The sequence below is a fragment of the Monodelphis domestica genome, chromosome 2 (genome assembly GCF_027887165.1).
Source record: "Monodelphis domestica isolate mMonDom1 chromosome 2, mMonDom1.pri, whole genome shotgun sequence".
Lineage (NCBI taxonomy): Eukaryota > Metazoa > Chordata > Mammalia > Didelphimorphia > Didelphidae > Monodelphis > Monodelphis domestica.
The window spans coordinates 466,905,824-466,916,565 of record NC_077228.1 but is presented as its reverse complement, the minus strand read 5'-3'; the positions used below and the strand labels follow the sequence as shown (position 1 = coordinate 466,916,565).

Sequence of the window (10,742 nt, the reverse complement as noted above, 5' to 3'; positions counted from 1 at the left end):
CCCCGCCCTCTCTCCGCCCCACTCCGCGGGAGCCGAGCGCCAAACTCAAACAGTGGGGAGAAAGTTTGATATTCAGGTGGCGGCTACGCTGGGTTGGGCGGGCTGGGCCGTTCTGTAGCTGGACGGAGATCCACCATGAGTCAGGTTCTGTTTCGGCAGCTGGTGCCGCTGCAGGTGAAGTACAAGGACTGCGAGGAGAGGTAAGGGACTCTTCTTCCCCGCCCCTCCGGGGCTTGAAGCGGTGGTGGCCGTTGGGGGCTCTGCGCTGAAGACGCAACATGGCGGCTGGGGACTGGCGGACGCTTCTCCGTGCCGGAAGGGCTCTTTCTCTTATCGGGTTCTCTCTCTGGAGAGTGAGGAGACGGGCGGTCATCGAGAGTCGAATCTTGGCTTCTACTTTAGGAAGTAACTAAAAAAGAAAAATAGTACTAATTTAAGATTAATAAATAAATCACAAAGCGCTTTAAAGTTGGTTAAGCGGTATTATCTCATTTAAACCTCCTGGCAAGCCTGTGAGGGAGGCAGGAGCTGCTTTTTAGATTCCACTAGCTCCTTTTTTACGGAGGAGGAGACTCAAACTCCGGCAGAGAGAGTAACTTGTCCAGGGTCATTTAGGAAGTTTCGGAGGCAGGCTTTGATCCGAGGTCCTGTGCTCCACCTATTCCTTCTCCAGTGAAGGAAATAAGGAATGGGTCCTAGCCGGTTGGAAGCCAGTAAAAGTAGAAGTTCCTGTCAGTGTTTTGTTTTTTAAAAGCCATCTAGTGCCTCCCTCGGTTGCTCTTTACTGCGGCTTGTGATAAACAAAGTTTTAACTGAAATACAAACAGGATTCATGAACCCGGGGTTTGAAGGGTTCCTCCTCAGCTTCCAAAGCTGGAGATAGACTGATGTCCTGGGGATATGGGGGGGGGGGGGGGACGGAACCATGAAAAATATTATTGGATAAATTTTAAAACGTATCTGTAATATGGAATCGGGACGTTACCTGGTACAGAAATAGATCTTCTTAAAGTGGAAGTAAGCTCCTCCTTAGAACACAGTAAGCTCTTTGGGAGTTGGATTGGTTTTTTTTTTTAATCTTTGTAGACTCATTACTTAGCAGAGGCTACACAACATTGATTGATTGATTGAATCACTTGATCAACAAGTGGAGCTAGGAGATGATAAATTTACTTCTAAAATGATAACACTTTATTTAGTGTTTCAAGGGTAGTGAGGTAAACGTATAATTCAGATTTGTTCAGTCCTGTGTTTGAATTCACCTCTGACACAAGCTATGTGATCCAGGACTAGTCACTTCCCCTTTGATCCATCTGTGAAGTGGAGATAATACTGGCCCGGCCTGACTCATTAATCTTTGTGAAAGAAAATGCTTTGAAAATATCTGGAAGCTAGATTTAAGTTGAAATGACTGCTATTATATTCACACACTATTGGTCCACAAAGTAGTGCCAAAGACTGAGCAAGAAGAGTTATATAGTTTCAGGTTTAAGATATGGTATAAGGGAAGTATATTAAAAAATTAAGTCTTGAATAGAGATTGAAAAAGAAGTGATATTGTATCCTTTTAGATTAAAAAACCTGCAAATTTGAAGTGAGACTGTTAGTCAATTCAAAATAAAATCTGTGTATATTATAATTAAGTAATGCTAATTCTTTGGTTCATATGAATTTAAGCTAGTTTTTGGTGTAGTGGATGGAGGAGTGAACCTGGGAATCAGAAACACCAGGTTCCAAACTCCCTAAGACTCTTACTAGTTCTGTGATTGTGGTTAAGTCATTTAACCTTTTAGTTTCACTTTCCTCATGAGGAGTAAGTTTTTGTATTAAAGTTCTTTACAAATCTTATAATACTACATAAATGTGAGCTTCTAGTTTAGTGATCTGCCTTTATACAGCTTAGGGAAGTTAAGAAATGTGTCCAGATACAAAGATTTACTTAGTAGCATTGGGGAAGATCCTAGGGGCCCTGAGGTCTTCACTTTGCTCCAGTGTTTTTCTTCCCAGTTTGGAGGATTTTTTTGTTTTGTTTTGCTAGTGTTAGCAGATATAAACACACACACATATATATAGTACGGAGCACTTTATGTACAGCTGTGCATTATTCAGAATATGAAATATTACATATAAATACTATAATGCTATGTGTTATAAATACCATAGCATTGTAACCAGAAAATTGTAGTTTGTGGCTTTCTAAATTGTTTCCAATGAAGAAAATACTAGTACTTGACAATGCCTTCCTATGGATTCTTTTAAATATGGTCAACAGGCTAAATTTGTGTTTGTTTCATTTTCCTAATACTTGAGCACAAGGATTTGGGAACATGAAAAACAACATGCTTAATTTGATTGGGGGAAGGAGGTACAGTGACTCCTAGAGTAATTTGAAGAGTAGCTTATAAAAGGGCTTGATAAATTTGCTTTAAATCCAACTCCAGAATTTATCAGGTAGGTGAATTTTTCAGCCTTTAAGAAAAAGAAAAAAGGACAGCCTGATTTTGGAGAAAATTGGTTCCTAATTTTAAATGGAGACCCAAATTAAGGTTAGTGAGCATAAAGGGAAATTTGTTCAATCTCAGTCAACAAGAATTTAGGCACTGTGCTAAGCACTGGGATACAAAGAAAGGCAGAAACAAAATCTCTATTCTCTAGGAGCTCACATACTAATTGGGAGAGAAAACATACAAAAGGGCTGTGTATACACACAAAATATAGAGAGCTCAAATGGGAAGTAATCTCAGAGGGAAAGCACTACTAACTGTAGCTGGAACCTGGAAAACTTTTATAGAAGGTGGGTTTTGAACTGAATCTTTATTTTTATTTCTTTTTTTTACATCCTTACTTTCTGTCTGAGAATCAATACTGTATATTGGTTCTAAGGCAGAGGAGTGGTAAGGGCTAGGCAGTAGGAATTTAAGTGACTTGCCCAGGATCACTCAGCTAGGTCAGTGTCTGAGTCCATATTTGAACCTAGGATCTCTGTCTCTAGGCCTAGCTCTCAATCCACTAAGCCACCCAGCTGCCCCCTCAGAGGAAGATGAGCTGGATCTTGAAAGAAGCAATTACATAGAAGGAGAAAGAGCCTCTCAGGCTTGGATCTCCCCCCTCACCTACTGCTTCTGATTTCATTGACTTTCAAGTCTCAGCAAAGATCCTATTTTCTCTTGAATCTCCTTAACCTTCCTCTGAAATTATCTCCAATTTATCCTGCATTTGTCTTTTTCATACACAGTTTTTTGCATATTGTTTCCTCTTTTAGCTTGTTAGCTCCTTGAGAACAGGGACTAATTATTTTGCCCTTTCTTTGTAATAAAATAGGCAATAAATGCTTGTTGACTTGAAGGGAGATAAACCCTCAGTTTACAAATAAAAAAATTGAAGTCCAGGACAAATTAGCAGCTTGCCTAAGATCAGACTTTATGTTACAGATTTGGAACTTCAATCCCCTGACTAATATACTACATATTATATATAAAAATGGATTATAGATCAGATATTTTTATCTAAGTAGTTCCTACTCATTTAGAACAAGCTCTTACTCTACCTTTACAATATTTCTTTCTGCTTTTTCTGGACATCCCAAATCACTTTTTTTCCCATAAATGCCTTGTCAATTAAGGTTAGCATTGATCCTAACCTTTTGTAAGTAGTCTTCAGAAAATGAGAAAGATAAAAATGTTGTTTTCATTAAAATTTTTATTTTCAGTTCCAGAATCTTGCCTTCCCATGGCCTCCACTTTGAGAAGGCAAGAAATATGATACACATTATACCTATGAAGTCATATAAAGCATTTTCCCACATTAGCCATGTGGCTAAAAAAAAAGGCAAGGGAAAAAAGTGAAAAAAAAATTTTTAATCTGTTCCCAGAGTTCATCAGAAAAATGTTGTTTCAAAAAAAAAAAAGCTTTTATTTTTTTCCTTTTAGACAATTCTTAGTTTTCTTGTGATAAATGATTACTTTTCAGCTCATTCCTTTTATATCATAATTTCTGATTTATTTAGCTAGTATTTCTCAGTTCAACTCATCTTTATGATATGCTATTTAGAGTATATGCTTTCATATAGTACATTCAATAGCTAGAACTTATACAGCTCTCTTAAGATTTGTAAAATATTTTCATGTGTTATTTACTTTTATCCTTATAGCAACCTTGTGAAGTATATATATGCCGTGATTCTCATTTTACAAATGTGGAAACTGAGGCATTCTGCAAATGTGACTTGCCCAGGGTCATGCATGTGGTAAATATCTAGCAGAGGATTCAAACAAGGCCTTCTTGACTACAAGTCCAACACTGTATCATAAACTATATTGCATATTTAGACAATGCACAGAATATGGATATGTTAAGTCACCTGTGTTCATTATGTGTATGTGTGCATTGAAGCAATATATTTGTGCATAAGAAGTAATATATTTGTTTTCTAAAGTGTGCAGGAGGAAGCACACAGATTAGACTTTCTTTTTGTAGCTCAGCAAATACTTTCTATCTAGTTAAAGTTCCCAGGAAGAAGTCCAAGTTTCAATTGGCAGATTTTGCTATTCATGGAGAGACTTGGGCAATTAACTCAATCTTACATTATTTCCCAAGTGAGTGAGTATGCAGATTTTGTTTGAATGGAATTGAGTAAGTTAGGAAAGGCTCAGAGAAGTTAAACAATTAACTCAGTTCACACAGACAATGCCAAAATTCAAATTCTGCCTCCTTTTCCTCCTCCCATTCTAGATAGCCTGTTAAAAATTGCTATATAGTATAAATGGTGGTATTTAATAATTTTGAGTGTTTTTAACAGTTGTACATCTATTTTTAAACAGAAGAATAAATGTTAGAGTGAGCATTGAACTCCAATCAGTTTCTAATCCAGTTCATCGAAAGGTTGGTATTTCTGATTTATAATTTAATGATAAATTATGTTAGACAGCTAACTCATTTCTTGAGTGTATTGAGCTCTTTGCAGGCATTTTGGTTCTTAAATTTTTGGCCTCTTTACCTGTTGTGGAAATCTGGGACAGTAGAAAAGTACTTAGTTCTTTGAAAGAGATTTTTAGTATATGTATAAAGCATTTAAGTTGAAGGGATCAGTGAAGGGAAAAGGTTCCTTAAAAGATCAGATCCTACTTATTCATAGCTTGTTAATCTAGAAATATATTTCTATTCTAGAGAACAAACATAATGTAAATGTGAAAAGCAGACAAAAATATTATAGAGGAAGAGATTTCAATTTGGGGATATTTTCCCTTTTTAGAAAAGAAGTACTCCTTAAGAATATAAAGAATCTAAAGTCACTAACACATAACAGCCTCATGAAAAATTGAAGACTAAGTGACAGGATCATAGAATATAGGGCTAAGAAATACAATCCTACTCATATCTTGAATCACTTTATCACACAGATTCAGTTTAATCTACCTATCATTGCTAAGACTTTAAGACCATTTCCAGAGCCCCCTGGACCAAAAATTTCTGGATTATGAGGTTTTTAGGAGATAGGATCTAGAGGCTGGAATTGAATTTAAGAAGCATGTTTAGGAAAGGTGGTTGAAGTTTTTAAGATTTGAGTTTTCTGTATAATAGCAAACAATATGTTTTCTCTATTCCTGTACAATAATACCTAGCAAAGATTCATGAAGTTAGAACAAAGACTGATCTAGGTTACTTCCTGCATCCCCCTTTATTCATAAGTAACTATATGAGCATAAATGATTTGGTATTAAAGATACTCAATGGACAAAGCACCTCTCTTGCTAACTGGTTCCTTAGTATTATGACCCAACGACTACATATATACAAGTTTCTTCTACCCTTTTAGCAGTAGTATTTCTTAGCATTTTGGCCCAGCCTAAGAAAGGATTTAAGTAAGGTTGACTTAGGTGCCAAATTCTGAGGAATGGTAAAGTTCACTTCTTCACTTCCTTTTCCAATTCTTCTCTACTTGTTTCTAGGGCCCTAAAAGTCACATTGGATATATTTAATAGTCAAGAATAAATTTTTAAAAAAACTTTTGCTTTGTGCTAATGTCTTCTACCATATCTTTCTCAATCTCTACTATGACTATGTTCCTCTACTTGCTTCCCTTTTACTAACATTGTTTTCTAACAACTTCCCCATCCATACCTACTGCACTGTGAAGACCGATATCTCTAATGGTCAGTCCTCCAGGGTGGTAATTCTGAATTGCCTACAAAATGAACTTAAATCTTATAGTAAGAGACCATTGATTTGGGACTAGAGACAGATGGGTTTCAAATACCACTTCACCAGCCACCTGGAGCTAAATAGAATTCATTCATGGACAACCCTAACAACCTGATATTTGATACCCTGTGAGAGAAAAAGATTCCTTTCTTTTTTTCCTTTTCTGAGGGGAATAAGTTGTCAGATTTCTTTGCTCAAAAGGGGTCTGATAAAATCTGAGTTCAAAAACTTAACCATGAGCAAGAAACTTAGTACTTAGTTTCCTTATCTCTAAAATGAGGAGGTTTGGACTTCATGTATTCTAAGATCTATTCTTGTTTTCAATCCTATATATTCCTTTTAAGGTAGTAAAGCCAAGTATGATTCAGTTAGGAATAAATTGTATATGTGTAAACATGTGGCATCTTGCCACCAAGAATAGTGTATTCTTGAATCTCTTCTAGAATTCTTTTTTTTTTTAATTTTATTTTATTTTATTTATGTTAGAACTCATCCTGTATAAAGATCAATTTTTAGAAATCATTGCGGTACCATAGTCAAATTAATACATCATTAAGGATTCCATTTCCTTGTTTAGAAATCCCATAACCCAAACAAGATCTGATTTTGCAAGGCTGATTGCTTTGCCTACTCAATTGACTTCATAAAGTCTTATAAGTTTACAAAGAAAAAGTTTTCCCCTTTAATCTTCATATACTGTAATCACCCACTCTTTATTTTCTTTATTCTCTTTCCAAATTTTTGTCTTCACAGAATCTCAATACTCTACACTGGATCTCATTGATAGGATTTTTACCCCAGACCATCACAATTTATTTTTCTGGGAGTTTTCACAGACATGGACTTGTTCCCCTTTAGCCCCTTCAATGTTTTCCTTTTTGTAGTGAGAAACACATAATTCTTGAATTCCAATGAAAGAATTACAAAATACAAAAGAAATTCAGCAAAAAAGAACTCTAGTTGGATGTTTCCCAATTCATATGCTTTTTCCTTTACCTTGAGTCAGAAAAGGTTTAAGAAATCTGCAGACAGTTTAACTTTTATCAATTCTACATCTTCCTCATTACCTCTTATTTGCTTGAAAAGACCTATATGTGCCAGCAAAAAACAGGAAACTAGTTGAGTGCCAATTAACTAGGCAATGACTAAAAAAATTATAATAGAAGAATGCCAACAAATAGTGAGGAAGAATGATGAACATTAGGATTTCAGAGAAAAAGTCCTTATCATTGTGGTATTTTTTTGGTACAGTATGAAATTTGGAGTGTTTAGTGAGGGCTTTGTCTGTGGCACAGTCTATGAAGACAGGACTAGAGAAAAACGTCTTACCTACTGAATACAAGACATTGAATCTTATCTCAAGCATAATGTTTCCAGTGTCTAGTCAAGTATGATCTCAAGGTGAAGCCCTTCCTGTAATCATTTCCCGTACACCTCTTAAGTCCAGAATGAATGATGTTCACTACTGATCATACGATTCTTAAAATATTATTTTATTATTTATTTTATTCATTCATTTATTTATTTTTATATTATATTCCTTTATTATTAAAAAATTTATATTGTTTAGAGTGATTTGAATGAACACAAAACATTTGATCAGGCCTTTGGATGGGGACAAAAATTGATCCAGAACTAAACAATCACTCTTTGCAGATGACATGAAGGTAAAGTTAGAGAATCCTAGAAAATCAACCAAAAAGCCAGTAGAACCAATCAACAACTTCAGCAAAGTTACAAGACAAAAATAAATCCACATAAATCGTCAGAATTCTCATATATCTCCAACAAGATTCAACAGCAAGAACTAGAAAGAGAAACTCCACTCAAAATCAACTCTGGAAAATATAAACTATTTAAGAATCCTTTTGCCAAGAGACTGAGGAATTATATGAACACAACTACAAAACATGTATCACACACAAAAAAAACTAGATCTAAACAATTGGAAACACATTCACTGTTCTTGGGTAGTGAAATAACCAAGTTCACAAATATGTGAACCCTCAGCATCCCTCAGTGAAGTAAGGACAATGGCCTCAACTTACTGAGACCAGTGTGAGATCAGGCCTCCAAGCAGTGTTGGTAAACAAATAAAAGAGTTATTGATAATAAAATGAAAGGATTAGGAAGGAGGATTAAGGAACAGGGTTTCCCAAATTAATAAGTCTCACTAGCTTCCCCTTCTACATTTCCCACATGGGAAATTCTTCATTTTTCTTGAAGCTCCCTAAGCCCTTTCCTGCCTTTGGCTAAGATCCTTAAGCCTCACTATCTATACTTGACTCTAATTAATCCTCTTTGTTGTTTCACAAGATGTAACAATCTTGTGATGATCAAGGAAGGAACTCTTGATGACTGAGTTCAACCCAGGTAAGTCAGGCTCTGAGTTTGGCCTCAGGCCCTCACACCAACACATCTCTTGATCAGATCAGGCTGTTATAAGGATCTTCTTAGTGAGAAAAGGCACTTTCCCAGTAGGTATAAACACTTCCCTTCAACCTCACTGTAGATATTATCACAGCAGGAACAACAGTGATCAGCTACCTCCGCTCCACTCAGCTACAAGGACAGGAAGCAAAAGCCCTTTCAGTTGGTTGGTGTCCCTTCAAATCCTCTCTCTGGATTCCAGAATCCCCTGTCATCAGGTTCCTAGCATGTGGCCAAACCAAGTTCTGTAAAACCATTTCTCTTTCAAACTCCTGCTGCCTTGATATGTTGGAAACTACCAAGAAAATTTTTCTTCACTGAATTAGAAAAAACCATAACAAAGTTCATTTGAAAAAACAAAAGATCAAGAATATCAAGGGAAATAATGAAAAAATGTGAAGGAAGGTGGTCTAGCAGTACCAGATCTTAAACTGTACCATAAAGCAGTGGTCATCAAAACAATATGGTAATGGCTAAGAAACAGAAGGGAGGATCAGTGGAATAGCCTTGGGTTAAGTGACCTCAGCAAGACAGTCTACGACAAACCCAAAGACCCCAGCTTTTGAACAAAAATTCAGTATGACAAAAATTGCTGGGAAAATTGGAAAACAGTATGGGAGAGATAAGGTTTATAACAACATCTCACACCCTACACCAAGATAAACTCAGAATGGGTGAATCACTTGAATACAAAGAAGGAAAAATTAAATGAGGTAAACACAGAATAGTATTCTTGTCAGATCCTTGGGAAAGGAAATATTTCAAGACCAAGTAAGAATTAGAAAAAATTACAAAATGTAAAATTAATAATTTTGATCACATTAAATTAAAAGGGTTTTGTACAAACAAAACCAATGCAACCAAAATTAGAAGGGAAGCAACAAAGTGGGAAAAAAATCTTTATAATAAAAACCTCTGACAAAAGTCTAATCACTCAAATTCATAAGGAGCTAAATCAATTGTAAAAAAAATCAAGCCATTCCCCAACTGATAAATGGGCAAGGGACATGAATAGGCAATTTTCAGATAAAGAAATCAAAACTATCACTAAGCACATGGAAAAGTGTTCTATCTTCTAGAATTCTTTACCCTCACTTAAATGGTTGTCAGAGTAGACTGGCCTTCCTACCCTAGACTGGAATAAAGACTAAGTTAAAAAAACAATTAGGCTTCAATAACATAATCTATATTATGTTGCTTCAATGACATAAGTAAAGAACTAGACCTGAAGTGATAGATGTGATACCTTGATGTTGATTGCAAGCCCTTTTTATTAGTCTTTATTAAATGAAGGCTCATATTAATGAGATAAATAAAACAGGAAAAAGGAATTTATTATACCCACAGTTTTAGTCAGTGTTTCGTTTCCCAAGTAATGTAACTTTTTATTTCTGGATAGATCCCAACATGACCTTGTCTTTGTGGTTATCTCTTGGCATAAAATCTTCCATCTCAATTAAGCCTGTTGTAAACTCTCCCTATGTAACTTTGAAGAATAAATCTCACAAGCCTAGCTTTGAAAAATAATTCCTTTCAGTTTATATCTGTAAAACTTTGTTTCTTCTTTCCCTGAGTAATGTGTAAGGTTCTGTCTCGCTTGTGGAGGCTATAAAAAATTATTTCTCTGGTTCAGATGTAGTTGAAAACTACATAAATTTTGTTAGAAGCTTAAATTATTTTGCTAAACTCTTAATCCACTTGAGCCATAATAAAAACCTAGGTTTTACTTCTGAGATCTCTGCGTGATGATAGTATCATTTGGCAACAGTATCTATCATGAGAACTTAGTGGGAATATTTTTCTTATATCAGATGATTTTGTTTCTAAGAAAGCAATTAACTTGTGGCATCTAAATACTTTTAAATACTTAAATTACTTTTAAAAAATCTTTCTCTTAGGATTTAGTCATTCAGTTGACTGATGATGCTGATCCATTTTTTCTGTATAACCTCATGATATCTGAGGAAGATTTTCAGAGGTAAGTTTCTGACTTAGAGTTTTCTTTGTTTTTATCTAAGTTTGAATATGTGCTTTAATGTTTATTATAAAACTAAATGTTTTATGGGTGCAATGATAACCTTTTAGGAACTGTGATTAAATTGTAATTTTCT

The 10,742-nt window shown here is 35.4% G+C and overlaps 1 protein-coding gene across 1 annotated transcript in view; it reads left to right on the top strand.

The window, feature by feature from the left end:
- The window catches only part of SASS6 (SAS-6 centriolar assembly protein), a 39,757-nt gene continuing 29,015 nt past the window's right edge, over positions 1-10,742 (top strand). The window contains exons 1-3 of the mRNA XM_007485222.3: positions 1-200; positions 4,821-4,881; positions 10,530-10,609. Of these exons, the coding sequence (XP_007485284.3) occupies positions 136-200; positions 4,821-4,881; positions 10,530-10,609 (206 nt within the window). The 5' untranslated portion in view covers positions 1-135. The remainder of the gene's footprint in view (positions 201-4,820; positions 4,882-10,529; positions 10,610-10,742) is intronic.